This window comes from Diprion similis, chromosome 14 (genome assembly GCF_021155765.1).
Source record: "Diprion similis isolate iyDipSimi1 chromosome 14, iyDipSimi1.1, whole genome shotgun sequence".
NCBI lineage: Eukaryota > Metazoa > Arthropoda > Insecta > Hymenoptera > Diprionidae > Diprion > Diprion similis.
Window position 1 is genome coordinate 11,397,857 of NC_060118.1, and position 23,594 is coordinate 11,421,450.

Here is a 23,594-nt window from a genome sequence, read left to right on the forward strand (position 1 = left end):
GAACTGATGGCACGCGAAAAATATTAGAACGATAAAATAATAAGTGACGATCGCGTCGTCCCGGCGTGCGTTGCTGTTCGTAAACAAAACATAATCGCGAATGACTAACTTCAGAGACGATTCAGTTTATTTGACTTTTCACAATAAGTGCCATATTCAGACATGACATACCTACAGAAATGAAGCCAGAATCGAAATACGTGTACCTATCACTGCATCTTTTCTCCAAACGATTGCACCGAATTACCAAAATCATAATTGCAAGGTTAACTTATCGATATCACTTGCGCCTTTGACTCTTGCGAGTATAATTCTTAGATATTTATTTACTTTTAGAGTTGTTGCTGTCGCAGCGTCTTGCTGCTTGCTGCCGCGGTATTATGCTGCCCTTGAAAATCCACCCAGAGGCCGAATGAATATACCAAGTTTCCTATCTACGTACTGAATAGCGAATTGTATAGTATGTGGAAAAAATTAATGAGTTGTACGAGTGTTTGTACGGCTATTCCAAGTGGCCGTGTACTCGTTATTTCGGTGACGAAAAATGCCGATATCAAATAAGAAAAAAGAATGTTCGGTGCACGTTTTACCGTAAAACATATCGACTATTTAGCATAGCTAGCTGATAAATTCTGTAGAAGGCATAGCTCGCAGCTGTTTGGTTAAATTTCTTCATCCACCGCCCCCTGCCATCCGATCGCAACTATATTCCATTGATTTCTTGTGTTGGCGATTTTTGTGTTAAAGAAATACCTTCAGTCTTGGTATCGCACCGCTGCATATAAGCTGCGACTCGGTATATGTGCATATATTCCGTTATTACTCCCCGCAATTACGTAACAGCCTGGAGTTAAAGTTTGACAGTTTAGCTGGCGCGCGAGTAATCCTAAACGGCGTCTAGTCTTCATCAGAAAAAATGTCGCTGTTCAATAAACCAAAAAGGAACATTCGGCGGCGGCCCTTTAACGAGGATGACGAAGATAACGAAAACCGCATGGATTCTAACGAGGATTCACAATCCTCGAAATTTAAACCCAAGAAGAAGGATAAACCTAAACAAACGCTCCTCAGCTTCGGAGAGGAGCTTGACGAAGGTATGTAACTGATATTTATTCGTTGCCAACTTACAAGATTGTCATCGGAACACGTGTACCAAATTGTTACGGATGTTGCGAGATAAGAGAGCGAGGCTAAAGTTTTAGCCGTTGTCTGAATGTCGATTAATGTTTCAGCCGACGAAGGAGAAGTATTTAAAGTGAAGAAATCGTCGAGAAGCAAAAAGCTGATGAAACAGCTCGACCACGAGCGGAAAAAAAAGAAAGGTGAAGAGAAAATGCAAGTGGACTCTGAGCAAGCGAACATGTCCGTTAAGCAGGAAAAAGATTTAGAAATAAAGACAGACGATCTAGTAGTAAGCTATCTCTATGATGTTTTATTATATTATTAGTATCGCTGCAATTTATTCATCTCTATATAATTGTATTTATTCCTATTCTTGGTTCAATTATATCTACGGGCTGAGATCTTAACTTCAGTTGCATTCTTAATGTCTTAAGCTCTTAGTTCTGTGGACTACACAGTCGCAATTTATGCGACACGATTTCACAACGATTCGCATTGATGTATGGCATAAAACTTCCGTATTTTCTATCGTTTGTCCGCTTTACTTTTACTCAAGCTAGAATAATATGCCAATAAATTCATGGACCAGAATTGATGGAGAATGGAAAAAAAGTCTACCTTCTGACTTAAGTTCTGTAAAAATATGTTTGATCTCATTATCAATTTCGACTTTCGAAAATCTGTTAATGAACTTCAGGGGTAGAAACGATTTGATCTTGCACCAAATAATTATAAAAAAAAAGTACAAAGACTAATCCAAGTTTTTTGATCCTTGAAACAAAATAATTCTCTTATCCTTCACGAGCCAATATTCAGTGCCATTATTAAATCATCCCTAAATTCAGACCTTTCAAGCATGTACTCTGAATTGTTAGTTCCTAGGATTTGTGTAGCACCAACTTTAATATCTCTATATTCTTTGATAGGTGAAAATAAAAAATACCAATCCACTGATATTGAATGGAAGAGCTGCCCTAGTTGCTGGCAAAGATGACTATACGTCCGAAGAGGAGGAAGATGACGCGAGTAGCCATAAATTTCGAAAAAATACAGACAGAGCTGACACCATGAAGATACTTTTGGAGAGTAAGCAGAGAAAGTCAATTGAGTCCTTGACCAATTGTTCGCTATTCTTTCCTCTCGATAACTATTTTGATTCGCTTTTAGGTGGTTGCATACCTGATGCTGCGATGATTCACGCCGCACGAAAGCGTAGGCAAAAAGCAAGGGAATTAGGTGGCGAATTCATACCTATAGAGGAGCAGAGGTAGATTGCGGTGTTCTAGTCTTTGAAAGTTTCTTTTTCTTTAAGTCTGAATTTAATTCAAAACTGATATATTTTTATTTTTCTTAAAGGGAAGAGAAAGGAAAATCCAGGCTCGTCAGGGAAGAAGATCATGACAGAAGCGATGATGAAGATTCTCAAGATCGCATCGACATGACAGTAAATACAGACGCACGTGATAAAGAAAAAAGGCGGGAAGCTTTTTTCGCTTCTCAACTTCGCGAGAAATGTTGGTCACTTTTAACTAAATGAATATACCTATATACTTGTCAAGTTTTCTCAGTTGTTCAATGATGCTGATTATTCAAAGGTACAGTTTCAGATAACGAAAGTGAGCATGGTAACGAAGAAGAAGAATGGGAAGCACAACAAATAAGGAAAGGTGTTACCGGAGCTCAGGTAGCAATGAATTTGAAAACCATTTTTCCGAAGATTATTCCTGACGAATCTAGTCAATTTTTTTCCAGCACAGTATAACAAAGCCGTCTTCTTTTCATTACTTTGATAGATCGCTGCTGCCCAGCAAGATTCGATGCTTCAACAACAATATTCAATGGGTATAAATGTTGGTCAAATAATTGCGCCAGGATTACCTCTCGAAATGGCGATGATGCCTGCTCCGCCACCTCCGCCTTCCTTACATCCACCGGATCCCACAAAAGTTGTACCTGTTACCCCGCAAGAAGTCGCCAATAAAATGCGTGGAAGGTAATGACACAGTATGATTCAGAGAACCTATTGCCTTGTGATTGAAAATCAAAGAATGCCGAAAGTTTTCATCATTCTTATATATTCCAGGCTCGAGAGTCTGCGAGAGGTGTGCAGACGTCATCTTCTAGATCGGGATCGGGTAATCGAGGAATTGATACAAACTCACAAGGAACTGGAGGAAGGCGAAGCACGAGCGCCACAACTTGCACAGCGCTTCAGATATTACCAAGAGTTGCGTGGGTATGTCACTGACTTGGTAGAGTGTCTTGATGAGAAGGTGGGTTTATACGCTGTCACGCTTTTTTTTTTCTTCGAGCAATGGGGTATTACATGCGGTGTCTGTGGTTGGACAGAGACACGTTCTCATAGTGAATTTCATAACTTATTGACACGTGCATTTACTTCTTTTTATCTGCAACAATTTCTGATCTCTGACATAATTTCGAACGGTTTGAAAATTCACTTTACAAAACAAAGAAATTATCTTCAAGAAAGAGATGCATCGTTACAATAATTATGATCGTCAATTAACACGCTTAATATGAGTAGTGAACTGTCAACCTGCGTTGCCAGGGGTCTGGATCTTCTCTGTATTATGCAAAATGTACTTCTAATTTTTTTTTTTTTTCCAATTTGCCCAGAGATTATTGTTAAGAAAATTAATTCTAGATTTAAGGGCTGGTAAGTATGTGAACCGTTTTTAAACAAAACCTAACATCTGTATTCTTTGTTAGCTGCCTCTGGTTATCGGATTGGAATCACGCTGGCTAGATCTTTACGGAGAACGTTCAGCGGAGCTGATGGAGAGGCGGAGGCAAGATACCCGCGATCAAGCCGAAGAGATCACTTCTGCCACCAGTCAGTTATTTCTTCTTACTGTTCATTCATCATCATATATTACCTAAAGAAAACTCGATATTTACGATCATGAAATGCACGTTGAACCTTTTTTTTCCAGGGAATCAAGGAACTCTTAGAAGAGGTCTTGAAGACGAAACAAGAATCCGGCGAGCTACAGAGAGGGAAGGTAGAAGAGCTCGTCGGAGACGAGCCAGAGAATTAGCCTCAACCTTACCAAAACACATTGATGGTATGTCAAGTGACAACGAAGTTACCGAGCAGCAAAATCTTGCATTTAAGCAAGAAAGAGGTGAGTTTAATTTATGTTATCAATCACAGTTGCTAGTTGAAAATATTTTTCATTCATATCCAAATGTCAGAAATCATTTTTATTTACATGATAATATTTTTAAAATTTTTACAGACGATATCGACAATGAGTGCAGCGATGTATTTTCGGACGTTGTTGACGAATTTTGTACAGTTCGTGGAATTCTATCAAAATTAGAACAATGGCGAGAGACCGACATGGTCGCGTACACCGAAGCTTACGTTCCTCTCTGCATACCTAAGATTATATGTCCAATTATAAGGCTGCAACTTGTTACCTGGAATCCTATTATGGTAAGAGCTTACTTTTAATTTTGGCGAATTTTTCACAGACTACATGACTATTTCGAACAGGAGTACATTTTTGCCATTCCCTTTATTCTTTTTCAGGAAAGCGTTGACTTGGAAAGAACAAAGTGGTACAACACGTTGCTCCTCTATGCACTGGACTACAAAGAAACAGAAGACAGTTTAAAAAGTGATCCTGATGTCAGGCTGGTCCCATTTGCAATGGAGAAAATTGTTCTTCCGAAACTTACACGTAAGAATCATTTCTGAATTGTTGTGTGAAAAATCATAAATCATAAATGATAACGAAATATTTTCTTCGATGTCTGAAATCTATCTAATTCTTCTCACACTTTGACAGTGATTGTGGAAAAAATCTGGGACCCCATGTCGACATCACAGACTCTGAGATTAGTAGGCACAGTGAGCCGTTTAATCAGAGATTACCCGAACCTCACTGATCAAAGCAAACCATTACTTACGCTCTTCACAGCCATTTTAGACAAGATGAAACTAGCTGTAGAAAACGATGTATTTATACCAATATTCCCAAAGCAGTAAGTGAATTTGTTTGTATAGTACAAAAATTCAAGCATTTCTGGCCCGTAGTTCCATATGTTAATGGAAACTAATATTTTCTTGTCATTTCTTACAGGCTATTAGATACTAAACATCAATTTTTCCAAAGACAATTCTCAATGGCAGTTAAACTGCTCCGCAATCTACTTAGCTGGCAAGGACTGATCGGAGATACCCCGTTGAAAAACTTGGCTTTGGGATCACTGTTGAATCGGTATCTTTTAGCTGGTTTAAGAGTGTCGTCCGCAGTTGATGCCCTTACCAAAGCTAACATGGTACGATTTCCGGTATCATATTGAGATATTTTGGTTTACTCTGGGAAAAATTTGCGCCTTTCATCCTACATGTTTTGATTCCTTCCCTAAACTTTGTTCCTACAGATAATGAGCACTCTTCCACGGGCTTGGCTACAGGGGGAAACAATAGATCATCTGAAAATGTTTGCTGTCCTTATTCTTCAGCTTAGTGAACAACTGGATCAGGCCAATCCAAGTCATAAGTAAGTCGATGTTTTCCATCACAATTCCGCTAAAATACACAGATATCTTTATTATTTTGTGTCAATTGATAGATGAATGCCATGCCTAGATTAAATAAGGATCGAAAAATTATCACAAAAGTAAAATATGATTATAAATTTTGTTACAGTGAGGCGTGGGAATATTCTAAGTCGATCCTCAAAATAATCAAACCTTCATAGCTTAAAAAATCAGAAATTTTCGAAAGTTTCAATCAAGTAATCAACGTTTCATCACATCTGATAGATAGATTAATAATTTTAACTGTAATTTTTTATAACAGGATTCAATCTTGTATAGTTATTATAATATATTGAATAATAGAAAATTATTCGATCAAACATGTATGATCCCGTCTATATAATAACATGAGAAGACACGGTTCAGTATAGACACACAAACCATACAAAATTGAAATAGTGTAAACGGTTCGAGTCTAATGGACAACGCAAACGGGAATGACTTCTCCGCGTGTTTTGTAAATATCCATAATATTGATAATGATAATAATAATAATAAACTGATTTGGGAAATAAATATTCGCTCTTCTACAATGATTGATATGCCTGAAACAATACGCAATATAGGCGAAATATCAGGTCCATCACGATATTTGATTATCGATGATATGCAATCTGCCTAAAACGTCTGGATTTATTTTCCCAGTGAATTTTCAGTTTTAGATACGCATGTTTGTAGCATAGCGTTGTCGAATTCTTGCATCTATGTACACTGACCCACCAGACGAAAACCTTAAAGTATCTATTTTTAAAACTGCACGAACTTAGGATATAGTCCTTATCTGTTAAAAGATAAGAATGCATTTGTATATACGTGTTTATAGGTATACATGTCTAGCAGCTGGGTCAGAGGTCTAGCTGACTAATACTCTGCCTATTATATAGTAGTGTTAAATAGTATTAAACCGTCTATAGGTAAATTAAGTAATGCTAGTATCAGTTTTTTTAAACTAGTTCCATCGAGAATAATTTGTCATAATCATACGGGGAAGATTATTACAGGATATGAGATGTAGCAATAGGCAATATTATGCTGTGGATACCTGGCAGTAAATAAATTCAACCGCATTATCCATGATAATATGCTGTAATAAAGTGATTTTAGTAACATCCACTACCTCGCCGATCTGTAATAACAAAGCTGAAAACTCGCCCTCGCAGTGTGTTCACCGTACATACGTTGTATTATTATATGATGATACAAACTAAAAGGGAAGCCGGGCGATGTGATTGAGGATAATCTATTTGAGGGGATAACACATACATTCTCGTCCTTGAATCGAACGTATGCACACAGATACTCAGGGTACAGAGATAGCAGGGCTTAGGGTCATCTCTTCCACGACTTCCATGAATCCAGTGTACTGTAGTGTTGCTCATCGCTCACATCATGAAGCACCCAGGTACAGCGAATGGTTTCTGAACATAATAATCTCTTATTTATACCGTATTTGTGAATAAGTATTATTGTTTTCACTGATAATTCAATATTTTTTCAAAAGACTATTTTTACCGTACAGTTACACACCAGAGCATGAAGAAGTGGGTGAATTTTTTTCTAAACTGTGATAAATTTACCTTCATTTTCAGATCTTTGTGCAAGTAAATATGTCAACCTGTATGCTCATGGTCTTATTTTGTCAGTGCTGAGTGCTCTCTGCGTGACAGGAACGAGTGAAAAATTATTTATACCTGGCAAAGAATACGTCTACTCTTACAATGCCTCCTCCAGCACTGGTGTTTTTTTACCAGACACTGCCGAATCCGTCTGGAGCTTTCATGGGAAACTCGTTATTCAAGCCGATCAGGAAGACTCTGTTTTAATGCAGGTTTGTAGAATTATCCATTTTACTACTCGTCGCACCTTCAATTATCATTAATTTCATTGACCCGTACTTGTAGCTGCAATCGTTGAAAACCAGCGCATGGAATGGACAGCTAAAAGAAGATAGTACAGAATCAATCGACATTAGCGATGAAGCCTTGGAAATGCTGAATCCTTTTAGGGTGTGGTATCGCCTAGGCCGCGTTGAAAATATAAGTGTGGAAACAGAGCCTGCTTGGGCTACCAATATTAAACAAAGCATAGCAGGTATTCTGCAGTTGGACATTTCTCACATTCACCAAGATGTGACCTCTGCTTTCCACTCCGTTGAGGTGAAACGACAAGTTTAATCAAGAGTAATTAGTTTCAGATGCTTATCAATCCCGAGCTTTGTTCTATGGGTATTATTTTTCAGACCAATCACTACGGCGAGTGTAACATCGAGTATGTTGTAATGCCTCGGAGTGCTGACGAGAAATCCGTTCTAAAATCTGTTGATCCAAGAACGTGCAAAGGGCATGGAATCAGAACTTGGAGCAATGTGCCCGAGATGAGCTGTCCTAACAATGACCAAGTAATGACGATAGTCATGATCTAAAGAAAATCCCCATTTCCATGAGTATGAAAAACGAAAACGAAAAGTTCACGCTATTCTTGTTTATTTAGAATCCTGTAATGAAATCCAGCGAGAGATTTTACGAGGTGAAAATGAGTGACGATGCAGATACTATTGAGTATGTAAATGCAACTGGTGGCATATTGGTACAACCCTTTCAGAGCCTTGGTGAAGCTCAGTTCCATTATGCAAGGTTTGATATATGAGAAATTAATGATATTCAAAGCCTTTCTTTCAATCCAATTATAAATCTGAGTCTCTTTCTACCCAAATTTTTATCAATTCGTCGCTTTTCATACCAGTATTGTTTTTTCCCTCATGCAGACAGATCTTTCGACTCTTATCGATAAATAATGTAACGGAAGTTATTCGTACAAAGCCTATGAACACTTATCCTCTGCATCATGATTTACCAGAAGATGATGTATCAATGTTAAGGAATATTCCTTTCAAATCGGAAATATTAAGACCTGTAAGTATACCTATACATCAGAACAGCTAACAACAATTTATTTCTATAAATGGACAATTTGATTAAACGAGAAGACTTAGATGTCGTCGAAAAATCATTGAGTGAGTTTGCAGCAATGAATCTCATCGCAAATAGTACAGCGACAGATGTGAAAGTCCAATATACGCATGATAGGTTTTATGACTCATGTAACGTCAGATACATGCTGAGCTATAAATAGTAGCTTGAAGCTTGATAGTCATATCGAAGAATGTGTAAAAATCGTAAGGTCATCTTAATATAGCAACCGAGATTTTATTATCATATTTTTCTTCTGCCGTTTAATCTTTAATCGATGGAATGCGTTAGAACGTGACTGATAAAATGTGGTTAACAGGGCATACATATATTGAAAATAATAATTCAAATTGCAGATAGAAAGACTATTGGAAAAGTTGAGTCAACGTCTAGAAAACCCAGGGCTCGACGTCGAGGTGGAAAATTTACACAACACAACAATATCCGACCTTCTGTATCACATGGGGATGCTAGAGCGAACGGATTTGCAAAATTTGTATGACCAAATATCTGGAACGAGCTACAAAGAAGAAACTATAATGTGAGTCACAGTGGCGTAAAAGGAGAGAGAGGGAGAAAGACCAGAAAAAATTATCTATTGGTAAATGTTAAAATTATATTTATAGGAATCTTTTTCTGGAAGCACTGCCTCAAGTTGGAAGCAAAAATGCGGCGCTCTTTGTCCTAGACTTAATTCAACAGAAAAAAGTTTCGAGTATTGTCGCCGTCCAACTTCTAACGTATCTTCCTTTCCACATAAGGAAACCCGGCGTCGAATTACTCGTAGATTTACAAGCACTACTCAATCTGCCCGACAGTATTGCTTCTGAAGTTCAGAATACAGCAATCTTGACGTATGGAACCCTTATTTACAAAACTTGCTTATTATATTGCCCCTACGAAATGCTAGATGACTACGTTCGTCTTTACCTGGACAAGTTTACAGGTACTTTTCGATGATAGTTAGACGCAATTTGCTCACCGATGGATCTATATGAAATTATTGTTATTTCCAGAGAGCCGACAGTATGAGAAAAAAATGGTCTGGCTTGAAGGTCTGTCCAACATTCAACTAGGCAAAGTAGTTGAGTTTCTTGAGCCCATCGCTCGTGGTGATTCTACAAAGTCTCGACACCTGCGTTTCCTTGCAGCTTGGGCTTCGTTGCCTACGGCTCCTCTCAGACCCGACGTGGTACATAAAAACAACATTCTCCGTTTTACAACCACTTATATGAAACTTCTTCGAATACCCACATTACATTTTTTCACAGATTCATCCAGTTTATTGGCCAATTTTGGTCAACAGAACGGAACACTTAGAATTAAGAGTCGCAGCAATGACTCTACTAATAGTATCAACTCCGTCGCTTAGTCGATTGATATCCCTTTACTGGTACATGCAAGGAGAGCCTGATCAACATTTGTACAATTTTTTTTATACAAGTTTGAAGTCGATGGAGCAAACCAACTTTCCTTGCTACGCTCACATGTGAGACATAAGTACTTTGCAGAATTTGTTGATACTTCAACAATTTTACCTTTGTATGAGCTTGAATTATCAATTCCAGAGGACAACTGGCTGCGCAATTTACACGTATGATTCGGAAACCGTCTAGTAAAAAACTTCTGCTTACTGGAAACTATGTAATTGATTATCAGGATACTTACAGACATTTTGGATCCATGCTTCAGACTATTATAATCGGAAACCCCGTCTCAAATATTCCCACGATAGCTTACATATCGCTAAATAATCACGGAGCAGGCATTAGCTCAAGTCAACTTGCTGTGAGTAGATCATTCGCTCGATCAAATGGATATTGATTCGCATAACGTGCGAACGAACGATAATCGTTTTATTTTCGCAGCTATACATTAAAGCGGACAGTGCACTGGAAAAGATAGCACCCATCAAGGAATCTGGGGATATAATGGAAGTCTTGAAACAGTTCAAAATCAAAGAAAATCCGGATAAGCCAGTACATGTAGAAATAATTGCACAGATTCAAGGAAAAGCAGTATTATGCTTACATTTGAATGAAACAAATATCAAGAAAGGCTACAAGTGTGAGTGACGACCGGTGTCGCAGATTCATTATAGCAAACCTGTAATGTAGTCACTGTTATAAAAATCGTTTTATTTTTATAGTTTTAATGGATCTCACAGAATATGCCTACATATTTCAAAATATGGCGTTCCACATCAATCAGCAACGCATCAACGTTCCTCTGACCATGGAATCTGTGCAAGTAACTGATCTCGGAACAAACGCTAGAATTTTCGCAACTGCAACATCCACGTTTTCTATGAGAGGGGATTTTATCTACACACCACACGGTCGTAACAATCACATCGTACTGCGGTACGTCGCATTTTATACTTTCCGATCGTTTCTATACCAATTGTTGAAAAAGTTGATTGCATTACTTCAAATTCGCGTCAATTTTCCAGGACTTCAACTCACGGGGTCGAAGGTATCGAGACTTATAATCCACTGACTGACTTGTGGCATGTGGCTCAGAGAGCTCGATCCGTCCATGCTTATCTTCCAATAAATATTACCGTTGGAAAAATGTTCTTCTCGTATATCACTCCCAACGGTAAGGAGGAAGGTATCTGAGTAACTATTTATTATAGGTGTCTAATGGTGGTAATATTTTTTTATTTTCAGAGCACGTAACCACTGGTATTACGGCTCACGTGAGGACTTCAACTAGCATTCGGGGTCCCCTTGTAAATTCTAAGCTGAGTTCTATGTGTGCGAATTGTGAGGCAATCTACACGCCAAGAAACCATCCAAATAGTAACTTGGAGGTAATAAATCAAAATTGTTTTAGGGGGATGGAACTGTTTGGTTTTCTTGTACACATAACTAAGAAATTGCAATTCATTATTAGGGGCTTAAGGCATTCGATCTAATGGCGCCAGAACTCGGCAGTCAATTAAACATCAAGTTATTTGATTGCGATTCTCGAGTTTCACCGCATCGTTTGGTGGATGATATAGTATCATCTCATCGCAGTAACTATCAGTAAGTACATCGTGCGCAGTGTAAATAATTCCGATCATTGCAAAAATTCATGAAAGAACTGATTGCATTTCAATTTTAAATAACAGAATATGGCCAGCCCTGAAATCAGGTATTTTGGTCTTTCACTTCATGGATTATTTCACGTACGTTCCACCTGGAGGCACCTGTGGAATCGCAGCTCATGCAAAATTGTATGATTTGCAACCTACCGAGGTGCGAGTTCATTCTAAAACCATTTTTAATACTATACAGCCGGAGCAAGTTCTCGTGAATATCTATTTCCTGGTGCTTTCAGGTAAAAGTAGAATACGTAAATGACGTAATTGGCAAGCAGAGGCGAATTTCTTTAACCCGAGGACTTATTGGATCCAAAGATTTCTTACAAGAATGGAATATCATTATCAATCATAATACTTTGAACTCATTTGCTGATGGAGTTCAAATAAAGGCAACTAGAACTGAAAAGGGGCGAAAACCTTGGCTGGTATTTTATTTCTTCAGATTCTACATAATATTAAGTGGTCAAATTCTTTCAGCAATTATACACGTTCAAGTAATTCTTTCTCATACCCGCGTGCCTTTTCAGATGCATATATCTGCAGGAAGTCTCCTTCCATCGACGCCTTCGAGACGTAGTCTGTTGAATAATACTCCGAGTGGGATTTCTTCTATGGAATTGAATATCACATGGGGAAGTGGTGATGTGAATGAGATGAACAATAAAGGTTCATCGGTGCAAGTAATTTTAAGCGGTAAACTTAGCAACGATCAAATAACGGAGAGCAAGTCGAAAGTTTGGCCCTACGAAAAATGTCGGCAAGAATCTTTGGGGAAGAATTTTGTTCCTTATACCGAAGCCTGTTATGAAGCATCCAAAGAATTGTCCACTTTAAGAGAGTATAACGCTGTGGTTACGTACGAAAATGTAAGTTAAAGGCTGCTCCATTAATCAAACATTATTTCAAATAGACAGCTGTATTAAATGACAACTTTACAGCTAACAGGAGTCCTCTCAGAAGGTCTTTTGGAGTTACGAACTTCGTATAACTTGATGGAATTTGACAAAAGTAGAGCCGATCTTTCGCAATCAGATAAATTGTTCATTAACGCAATATTCCCGAAGGGATCGAACAGAGCGCTGTTGTATGTGAACAAGGTGCAGCTTCCGTTGTATGAATTAGAAAATCTCAGTATTATAGAGAGTATTTTAATGAGGACAAGATCTCACGAATATTGGGATAATCCTATATCGAGAAATTTCTTTAGTAAGTTATTCGTGATTTTGTGTGTATATTGAATGATATTGACATATTCGAGAACGGAGCGCTTCAACAACATTATTTTTTAAGGTACTTGTCTGGTGACGACTAGATTTTTGAGATCGACACACAACGTTTCTGTTCCGTTCCCACAAGATGAGGAAACTTTATTACTGGGACATTGCCGCAGCAGTAAACCGACCTTTGCAATTACGTCAAAGACTGATTCCGCTAATTTAACTTTGACGCTATATGACAGTAGTGATCGAATAAAGATTGTTCCAGAGGGAGGCCATGAATCCGTTTACAACCACAGCGAGAAATTGCAATTCGAGCGAAACTATGTATCTACAAATGCGAATGGAAAAGAGTCAGTTTCGATTTCACCTACTTTTTAAAAATAATTATGACTAATATTAACTAATCGTCGTTGATCTTTTATGTAAACTATCTGTATTTTCAGAATAAGAAGCTATATTTTCAACGACATGAACGGAAAAAAGTTAGTATCGTATATTTTTCTACTAGTAAAATTGAATAACTGTGAACAGTAACAATTAAATCCTCGTCTAAATAATCTTTTTTTAGAATAAGAATGGGTGAGAATATGGTAGAACTCGTGTACATGGACATCGCCTTATTTGTGTACTGGACACCGGAGCAAATAGTTTTACTCTACCCCGACTACGTGCAAGAATTTTCATGCGGTCTTTGCGCAAAACGTACCAATGAAGCGTGAATGCTTGGCTAAAACGTTGGGATTCCGACCGTGGATGTTGACTTCAATGAATAAGGTAGAAATAATTTTGATAAAATATTTTGTAAGTGAAGAAATTACCTAGATTAGGAAGTAGTATTGATTAAATATTAAATGTTCGTAAATACTTTATACACCTTATAGGATTTAATATGAAAAAAAATCGTGACTGGTTAATGAGTAAATTTTAGAAAAGTAACAATATTTATTTTGACTTTGTATTCTACGGTCAAAACTAAACATAAAATAATTATTATTATTATATAATAGTGTATGTACCTTTAGAAAAGAAAATGGAAAAATAAGTTACATTTAAACAATAGTATTTGAAGCTGTATTTCTTAAGAGTTACCAATCCAATGATCTTCATTTATATAACAATTGACGCCATCCTTCTATTCAATTAAATTAACTCGAATATAAAAACTACAGAAAAAATGACGGAAATCTTAAAGCACAATAAAAAACATAAATAACCAATGTCGATTAAAACAAAGAATACAATTATCACGAGTAGATGAAATAGTAATTATAAATTATCAGTTTAATTTTTATGTGACTAAAAGAACACTTCAAGGCTTTAAATATCTGTTTGCAGAAACTCGTACTGACTTTGTACCTGATTGAATATAATCTTTTATTCTATATAGTTTTTCAACAGATCTTTGCTAAGGCAGGTATCCAAATGTTGGTTCATAACGTTCTCCTTAATGAACTTCATACAAATGGGGCAGGGAAAACTTTTTTCTTGTGGTCGGTCACCATTTGTAGTTTCGTCGTTTTCTTCGAATTCAGGAATGGAATCATCCGTGAAGGCAGACCCAATGCATGCTTCTAGATGATCGCTCAATGTGACACCTGGATCAATAAACTCGTCGCAAACGAGACACTTTCGCTTGCCTTCAATGATTGGCGGGCTCAGAAGGATGTCGGAACCACTTGAATCGTGTATAACAATAGGACTAGATTTTATATTCATTTCACTAGCTTGCGGCGAATCATGCAGATTGTTATTTGAGTATTTGGATGATTTTGGAGTACTGTGATTCCGATCGCTGCCTGAGGCAGATATTAAACATTCGTCAAGATGATCGTTAAGCTTCGAAATGTTCACAGGTTTATCGCACACAGGACACTTTGTTCTCTCTGGAAATTTGTCACCATCTGTCTTTGGAATTTTGTTGCCAGTCGTAATGTGATTGGTACTTTTTCGTTTGTTTGGCGTTTCGCACAGATCAACTATCTCACTGTTCACTGCAATATCAGTGCCACTCTTTAATTCAGGTTTTATACTCGTAGATTTTTTTGGTTCGATTACTTTTGACAATGGAAACTTATCCAGCAGATTGCTTTTTCCACGTCCAGAACCGCCGAGAACTCCGTTTGAACGAAATTTCGGAGTCTTCGTACCAGCGTTTGACGTCGTTGGAACATTTGCCGAACAGCTAGGACCTCCTGTGCCCCATCCATGAATATTGTTAGAAGTATTCCCAAGTTTCGTAAATGTAGATGGATTACTTGATGATGGGACAGCATTGCTAACAGTTTTAGAAACAATGGGATCGTTCGTTGATTTCTTTGGCGGTATGATTGTCTTAAGAGGTGTATGGTTTTTGGGTTTGTCAGGTTTAGTAAGCCAATCTGAGATATCTTTCGATTTTGGAATATCGGGAAGTTTTTTTCCAGAAGGCTTTTTACTTTTTGCTGGTTCTTTCTGAGGCTCTTTGACCTTTATAAATTGTCCGCCGCATGTCTGCTGGTGCATGTTCCACCAGTTATCGTTTGGCCCAGGGGCTCGATTCATTGCACGCCTTACAGTACCAAAATACGGGGCCCGTTTTTGGCAGGGACCATTGCAGCGCCACCAATGCTGTTGATACAGTCTCACCTCATCGTGGAAGTCATGATATACCTAAAATCAAAATTCACGTCAGTCGCGATGTTTGTAAATTAGCGAAACTAAACCATCTATTCATCCATTATTTGACAAACAATTCTCTCCGTAATTTTACGTGTTATTCAAGTAATTACTCAGTCAAAATTTCTGAGGACAATTTTAGTACCACATACGCTTATGTCTGTTCCAGCTTCCTTATTTATCCGATACATATGTTTGTGGAACTCTGGACCATGACCATCCCTGTCCCTGTTATTGTTTGTGAGAAATAAATATCCGTGAATCATTTCGTGCTGAAAGATAAATGATAAATAAAGTGGAGCCGTGATTCCAGATGATGAAATATTGAAAGGTAAGTTGTTAACGGAGCATCTTCATCTGGTTACCATAGTAAATAAATCAAGTAAATCTAAGTCCTATATCTCACCAGAAGTGTTTCAACAAGGTCTTTCCTAGGCCGTAACTTGAGAAGAGGTGCGCTCAATGTAATAACACACTGTTTATTTCGTGGGTGGAACGAACACACGCCGGCGCATCTGTAAGAATAAGAAGTAAGATGTTTCTGGTTATTTTCAGTTGAAAAATTTACGTCAATGGTTACGGAGTTAAGAAAAATCTCACGTCGTCATTCTGTTGCTCCATTTAACCTCAACAGGCAACAGCTTATTCCAGAAATATCTGGTATTGAACTGGACAAACAACGTATAAATATTCGGAGTTGGATCGATTAGCTCCAGAGTGTGATCTACCAAAGTTCTAGGAATGTACTCCTTTCCCTGCGCCTGAAAATAATAGACGTTAACAATAATAAAATTTGATTTTATGTATAATACAGCTCGATTATCTGTCAAACATTTTTCCTGTACACCTTGCGGCAAGCCATTTGCACCGAGTGTACAACTGACAGTTCATAGCGACAGGAGCGTAGCTGAATATGATTATGCGATGTAACTATTTTCGAGAATGAGGGGAAATTTTATTTTTCAATTACATTTTTTGGGAGAATCGCGTTCTCCGTGACGCCGACGTTATTGTTCAACCTCTGGTGTATTTCCAGGGCTAAAGCTATGTCGCCGGCGTTATTCATTGCTAACCTCGCAATGTCGTTCTCCCACCCAGAATCATAAAATCTCAAAGTAGCATTTCAGGCACTATCGAGGAATCGTTTTCAACGGAAATTGAAAAGCCTGACACTCGACGATGTTAGATTCAATTCGTAGCATTAAAGGCGAAAAAAAAGATTTCTCGCGACGTGTTGACAACGAGATCCATTTAAATATCCCTCATCCCTACTGACGTCCCATTCGTCATGAAGGTGGCCGCGAGTCAAAATTTTTAATATGGCTGAAATTAGGCTGGATATTCACGAGCGTCACATTGACGCCAGCGCCACGCCGTCGGCGGCAACAAAATGGAAAAAATGGAGAAAATAAAGAAGCGAGATGAAGCAGCCGATGGCGTATTCGAATTGGCCGCAATCGATTCTTCTCGCAAAATTACGTCGATATAGTGCATCAAAAAATTGATTTGAGTATAAATTTTCAAAATCGGCCAAATTTCGACTGAAAAAATTCAAAGGGGTTGTCAACCTTCCTTTGTTTGCGATTTTCAGAGCTCGGAAACTCTTCGTCTCATCAAAATCATGTTGCAGGACTCTTTTTCCAGTAATTGTATTTCAAGAATGAGACTAGATAAATATTCGGTCGACATATTTTAATCAGCTGGAATTCGCCAGGGAATTTCAATTTACGCCTGACGCCGTGCGCAACGGCAAATTTTCGAACATCTGACCACGTTTCGCGCAGCTCGCACGCCGTTTCCAATCGGCTCGAGAATCTCTTCAGAGAGCGCAGCGCGGTGTCAGTCGCTTCCGAGCAGTCGTAGTGAAATTACGTGAGTCGTGAGTCAAGAATTTGGATTGCCATGTACAGGCTTTGACTAATCGGGATATGGACAAGCACCGATACCTTAAGGTTAAATAAAAAAAAGACTGTGTGTCGTGATTCGATCAGTGTATAATGTGCACGAAACTCAAAGTGAATAATATACGAGCGACATGCAGCGTGTGATCCAAGAAAGAGCCGAGTTACTAAAACAAAAACAGCCGAGGACATCGAAGGTGAGTTATCGTGTCTCTTTTCATTCTTTTGTGCAACTTCAGCTTGTAGCGATTTACATTTTCGACTCACTGCGTCGGGTGTCGTTTGTTATTCTTTGTGCGGCTGAATTTCAGTAAGTGCGTAGTTGCATTGTTTGCTAGTTTAACTCACGATCTAGTCCGTTTAGGCAGCCGGCTACAACACAATAAGTGTAAATGAGCTTAGAATCGAGTGTAATTACTACGCTGCATATAATCGTGAGGGTTTTGTGACAAGAAAATGATCTGATAATCTTCCGTTGTCGTTTTCTTTCTAACATTCTGAAATACGGACCTTGCCGAAGGTGACCTTCGCGCGAATTGTGTCTCGGATTTCTGTTCACGTCTCTCACGTAGACACACGTTTTTGTAAAGGAAAATTTTATTGCGTCGTTGATTATGGCGTTGTTTCTTATGTGAGAAAAAACTGTGAGCGGTTGCATCCGTTTCCAAATTTCTTCCTGGGGATCGATAGAACATGGAACTTTATTACAGTTGAACAAAAGTTAATGCATCACGGCGTTATTAATCGTTTCGCAATTTCAAGTGAGAATTAAAATCGTCAACTGTTGTTGATTTCTAATACACACCTATAATGTCTTGGCTTTTGAATGCTGTTCAAATCGTTATTGAAGATACATTAAGTACTAATAAAATATTGTCGTATCTTACTTGATTGCAGGAATGAACGAAGTTAGCAAGTATCCGTATTGAGGAGTGACCCTGAGAATACACATTGGAAAACAAAATGCAGAAGCTGAACAGCTCGCAGATTTGTGGAAGACGAAAGAACAGGTACACATTTGAGATAATTCTTGATTATATCTTTGGGCTAATTTTCAATCAGAGAAATTTGTCAGTTGGCTAAAATTAATTGGTATTTAGTTCTTCATTATATTTACGAAAAAAAAACCGTAATTTTTTAATATTGGTATATTAATCTTGCGAAACAAATACTAATAAAATGTTGATATTTCTGACCTGTTAACAGGGGCACAATATATTGCAGCACTATTGACCACATTTAGTAATGATCCAAATGACGTAATCCAATCAATCGACCTCTGACAACGAAGTAAAAATTAAACCACCCGCTATGCAGTGAATAAAACTGAAAGGTACATATTCGATATGATTTTAAATTACTATGTCTCGTTTGATCTTACATCATTTTAGCTGCTCAATAATTTTATGCATTTATTCAATATATATTCTTATTTTATTAGCTTGTTATTATTTTATTACAATATTTTATTCTATTCTAATTACAGTGTGAAAAGTGTGTTACCGCCATACAACCTGAGAAGCCACGAAGACTACTACACATATATGTAAAGTGTGGAGCAACCCGGAGGAGGTAAGAAAACTTATTTCAATTATTGTTTGATAATTCAATGTGCTGCAATTGAAACCTAATTTTTTTCAATGCGTAACATGCGATAAACAAATATGGAAGTAGACAACACTAATAATCGAAAATCCAGTTTGCTGAATTAATTCGAGCTTTCACTTCGTTTTTTCAGAGTTAAGCAGAGACATCCGAGTAACTTCTCCATTACTCAGCAACGTTGGTGAGTTTGCACGTGTTTAGGTTACGGGTATTAATTCCCTGGGACTCCTTTGTCACGTGGCGTGGCGGTAAAAATTGTTACACAAATCTTCGATTTCTTAGCTGCATGGATAGGCTCATTCGCGATCTCAACGTTGCTTGACTTTCAGTCGATGCATTTTCTTTTTTTCCTTTCTCATCAGAATTGACCTTTTTTACCGCAGTCATTCAAAGTTAGAAATTTTGCACGTTGCTGAAAGTGGAATGAGCATCGCGACAGGTTACCATCACTTACTCAGCATTCGCGAAAACAGATTGTGTTTAGCTACAGAATATATAATTACAATGATGTCGTTTAAGTGGTGGATAAACCTGAGGTTTAAACATATTCCAACAATTCTTTAATTGATAAAGTTTCAAAGTCTGGCATAACGTAACGTAATCAATTTGCATGATATATCTTGAATCTTGAATTTCAATTTTTTAATGCCCGGCAACTATAGAACAACCACAGGCTTAGCTCGCTTAGAAAAATGCTGATAAGCATACAGGATGTTTTTAATCCATTTTACAAAAGGTTGATGTACCGATAGTCCGCCAGCAATATCTAAAACAATACTCTCGCTGACTATGGTACAAAAACATTTTGCTCCCGACAGGTAATGAAAAAGTAAGTCACAGTGACCACGGCGCAAATGAGGAAGAATGATGTGTGTTGGAAAGAATGGAGAATCGTTTAGAGCGAATATAGGTAATCGGGTAGGTAGGTGGTCGTTGTGGGATCCGTCGCGGGGTTTGATGCGGATGTGCGTGTGAATCTCTTTTCAACATTTCCGTTGGGTGGGTCCGTTGGGACCCAGGCGAGGGTAGGAAGGTCGCGATGCACCGCGATGTTATTAAGTTTTGTAATCCACAGCGTCAAATGATCACAGTGATTTTCATCCAGAAACACGTGAAAGACTCGTGAATATAAGAGTCTCCGAACTATTAGTAAGCTTTCAAATTTTAACAAGCTTCAATTTCCCATTTCTTGTCACTTTGCTATATCATATTCCACTCGTTATTGGATTTGATTATTTAGTCATTATCTATCATTATTTCATTGAATTGATCTCTGTGATCGTCTGAATGGGCAAAACGCATCTCTGGACCATCTATCGCGTTCCGTGGTACGCTAGATGGGAGAGATGCTGAGCTCGAAGACTTCGCGTCGAAGAGGACCGCCGACCGTCACGCCACACAATAATGCATGCCTTCCAACCTCCCTCCCGGACTTGACTCGCATCTTGGAACAACAATTCGCATCGCAATGTGTCGGATTCGAAAAGACGCAGATGCGAATTGGTTTTCTACAGAATTTTGCGACAAGTCCTAGACGTTTAAGACTTTTTGACGGATTAATCGGCCGCGCCTTTTTGCGCGTGGATTAATCACGGGAATCAGACGCGTCATTTGCGCGATGATTGATAATCAGGGTGGCGATTGACCGGGATAGTCGGGAGCAGTTGGGAGATTTTTCTACCGCGAAAAATCAGGGAATCATGATGGACCATGGGGAAAAATTGACTTTTTAATAAATATTTTTTAATCTTCATCTATGCTTCGTTAAGTCAGTTAAGCTAACTTTGGGAAATGGTATCGTTCAATTTCTAATCATTCGTGCAAAATGAAGCAATACTACGTGTTTCTTAGATCCAAATTTATATATTGAAGCTGCACAAGTTCTGAAGCCTTTGATCATAAAAACTGCCCAACATTGCCTAATTTTCATGGGAAAACGTCAGGGAATTCTGAATTTTTTTAAGGGAAAAGTCGGGAATTTTATTTGAGTAAAATCGACGCCATCCTGCGCCTGATCGAGTGATCGAGTGGTCCAGTGATCGAGTGATCGAGTGCTCGAGTGATCCAGTGTTCGGGAGATCGAGTGATCCAGGGATCCTGTGACCGAGAGTTCGAGGGGTCGATGGGTCGAGTGATTTAGTCCGGGAGGTAACGAAAGATTTCATTACACCGTTTCCGTGGGCTTCGTTTTTTTGTACTAGTTATCCGTGTATCATATAACAGTACTATACACGCCTTAAAAACGCACCCCTACGACGGGGGATTGCAGGAGGGTTACAATTTACAGCAGGAAATTGACTAAGTAATGTTGTATAGCCGCATACGCGAAACTTATCGAAGGGATTAATTGAAATATAAGAAGGCTAGAAAATATCGTCTTCTGCCTAAATTCCACGACGAAACTCTATTTCCGCCGACATAAGTAAGCGCGAAAGAATATTTTTTTAAATCATACCTGCGAGGATAAAATTGATCAGAATGCTATTTTTTATAGTGAGAAACACAAAAATGATAGTCTTCCACCTAGAGGATACATTTCATAGGGTGGTTCAAAAAAGAGCTTTTCTTTTGGTTTTCGGTCTTCTCCGAGATTCTTGCACTTTTTTACTAAAAAATAGATAACGCTAAAGGGCTGGGATGAATATTTTTTCTTTACTTCTGTCTCAACGACGATGGAATTTCGAAAAAGCCTATTTTCGGGAACTTCAAAATTGAGATATTCCTTGTATCCTTCGGTGGATATGTTTTGTGTGACGAAACAGAAGTTTTTACAAGTCCTGAGAGGCATGCGATTTTTTTGAGTACTGAAACATCTATCTTGAAATTCTTGGATGAAGAATTTTTTTAACTTTTAAACGTTGCAATGAACTTCGATGCAGATTTTTCGGCACTATAAAAAATCGCACGCTCACCAGGTCTCACAATAACTTTTGTTTCGTCATGCAAATTAAACATAGCCACTGAAGGATTGAAGGACATCTCAATTTTGAAATTCGCTAAGATAGCGTTTTTTCGAAATTTCTTTTGTCGTTGAGGCGGTAGTAAAAAATTTTTCTCAGCCCAGCCCTTTTACGTGAGCTATTCTTTAGAGAAAAGGACGAAAATTTTAGTGAAGTGCGAAATCTTAAATAATGCCCTATTTGAATCGCTCTGAGATTCAACGAAGGTCGTCTTTGAAGCCTATGAAGCTGCATCTTTACGTTCTACCTGAAAGATGATCGTTGTTGTTCGAAATAGTCGAATGACTATCATGAAGTTTTTTTCTTTTTTTTATGTTACATATTTGTTCAGTATATTAATTTATACTTTGGTGGATAGTTGTACTAAATCTTCTACCGTTAAAATCGAGACTTAAATATATCGATGAAATTCGATAAAATGATGTACGACAAGAAAAACAATCTTTTACAATGACATTAAGGATTAATTCCGAGAAAATCTACACTAATATTCGGAAATCTCAAAGCCGAGGTAATATTACAGTGTCTGTTCCCAAAATTCCAGTCTATTCTTTTACTGAATAGTCGTAAGTTAAAAAATTACTTATTGATTTTTACTTTAAAGAATTCTATATTCAAAATGTGCATGCTGTATAACGTATGCTCATCTTGTTTGACAAAGGTAATTTTATGAACATTCATCCATTATTACATTGAAATTTTCAATATCAGAATTATTGATTTCAGCATTATTGATTTCAGCATTGTCGTCTTCGTCTTGTTCTGTATTTATTTCTGCATCTGTAAATATGTAAATATAAAAATGTAGTAATGATTAAATAATTATTTGTGTATAATTTTTTATGTTTTATGTATAGTACCTAGATTTTTTTTCTGTGTTGATTGCTATGTCATCGATGGATTTAATTGAGAAACAAATTTATTATCTGAATTTTCCCAACCAAAGTCAGCGGGAGAAAATTTTGTTCAAATCAAAATTTACAAAATCTTTGGAGGCATGCTTGTCTCTCACAACCGAAGGAATTTTATCCTACTGACTGTGGTTGGCATGAATCAGATAATAAACTTGTTGTTCGATTAAATCCACCGATGAAATAACAATTAATTCAGCAGAAAGTCTAGGTATTCTAAATGAAGAAAAAAACTAAAAAAGTTATATAAGAATTATTATCTAGGCATTAACAAATTATTATATTCATATATTTACAAGTAAAAAAACAAGTACAGAACAAGACCAAGATCAATCAGACGAAGAAGACGGTGGTGAAATCAATAATTCTGACATTGAAGATCAATGTCATACTAAAACATTGTTGATTTAATTTGAAACATTTTATAGAATTTCATTAATATATCTAACTCTCGATTTTCATGGTAAAAGATCTAGTATAACTAACCGCCAAAGTTCAAATTAATTCACTGAACAAATGTCCAACATAAAAAAAACAACTTCATGACAGTCGTTCAACATGTAGAACAGCAACGATCGTCTTTCAGGC

At 37.6% G+C, this 23,594-nt stretch overlaps 3 protein-coding genes and 1 long non-coding RNA gene across 7 annotated transcripts; 3 read left to right on the forward strand and 1 right to left on the reverse strand.

The window, feature by feature from the left end:
* Window positions 1-471: 471 nt before the first annotated feature.
* LOC124414747 (PAX3- and PAX7-binding protein 1) lies at window positions 472-6,028 on the forward strand. 2 transcript variants are annotated; one of them, XM_046895798.1, is made up of 16 exons: window positions 472-1,094; window positions 1,233-1,411; window positions 2,049-2,208; window positions 2,290-2,389; window positions 2,479-2,636; window positions 2,718-2,806; window positions 2,916-3,115; window positions 3,206-3,395; window positions 3,853-3,976; window positions 4,077-4,268; window positions 4,383-4,582; window positions 4,679-4,829; window positions 4,938-5,133; window positions 5,232-5,430; window positions 5,536-5,654; window positions 5,804-6,028. In XM_046895798.1, the coding sequence occupies exons 1-16, from the start codon at window positions 917-919 to the stop codon at window positions 5,853-5,855; spliced, it is 2,487 nt and encodes an 828-aa protein (XP_046751754.1). In that variant the 5' UTR covers window positions 472-916; the 3' UTR covers window positions 5,856-6,028. The 2 variants fall into 2 exon arrangements, with proteins under 2 accessions (XP_046751754.1, XP_046751755.1); XM_046895799.1 differs by having other exon boundaries at window positions 2,724-2,806.
* Window positions 6,029-6,137: 109 nt separating this feature from the next.
* LOC124414744 lies at window positions 6,138-15,901 on the forward strand. 3 transcript variants are annotated; one of them, XR_006930066.1, is made up of 24 exons: window positions 6,138-7,096; window positions 7,284-7,522; window positions 7,596-7,850; window positions 7,934-8,092; window positions 8,185-8,327; window positions 8,459-8,606; window positions 9,020-9,204; window positions 9,290-9,609; window positions 9,680-9,855; window positions 9,935-10,152; window positions 10,232-10,451; window positions 10,532-10,730; window positions 10,813-11,026; window positions 11,116-11,264; window positions 11,336-11,478; window positions 11,562-11,695; window positions 11,782-11,908; window positions 11,991-12,179; window positions 12,282-12,620; window positions 12,693-12,960; window positions 13,045-13,324; window positions 13,418-13,456; window positions 13,543-13,748; window positions 15,799-15,901. XR_006930066.1 is itself a non-coding variant. In XM_046895792.1 (23 exons), the coding sequence occupies exons 1-23, from the start codon at window positions 7,084-7,086 to the stop codon at window positions 13,691-13,693; spliced, it is 4,308 nt and encodes a 1,435-aa protein (XP_046751748.1). In that variant the 5' UTR covers window positions 6,138-7,083; the 3' UTR covers window positions 13,694-13,902. The 3 variants fall into 3 exon arrangements, 2 of the variants coding, with proteins under 2 accessions (XP_046751748.1, XP_046751750.1); XM_046895792.1 differs by lacking the exon at window positions 15,799-15,901 and having other exon boundaries at window positions 13,543-13,902; XM_046895794.1 differs by lacking the exon at window positions 15,799-15,901 and having other exon boundaries at window positions 13,418-13,460; window positions 13,543-13,697.
* LOC124414752 (DNA-dependent metalloprotease dvc-1) lies at window positions 13,780-16,942 on the reverse strand. The gene is made up of 6 exons (XM_046895811.1): window positions 16,600-16,942; window positions 16,230-16,390; window positions 16,036-16,144; window positions 15,782-15,901; window positions 14,022-15,623; window positions 13,780-13,990 (listed from the first exon to the last, which is right to left on the reverse strand). The coding sequence occupies exons 1-5, from the start codon at window positions 16,693-16,695 to the stop codon at window positions 14,349-14,351; spliced, it is 1,761 nt and encodes a 586-aa protein (XP_046751767.1). The 5' UTR covers window positions 16,696-16,942; the 3' UTR covers window positions 13,780-13,990; window positions 14,022-14,348.
* A 1,879-nt stretch (window positions 16,943-18,821) lies between these two features.
* Window positions 18,822-19,393, forward strand: LOC124414774. The gene is made up of 3 exons (XR_006930070.1): window positions 18,822-18,863; window positions 19,017-19,102; window positions 19,269-19,393. It is a non-coding gene; the product is annotated as an uncharacterized LOC124414774 (long non-coding RNA).
* The last annotated feature ends 4,201 nt before the right edge of the window (window positions 19,394-23,594 follow it).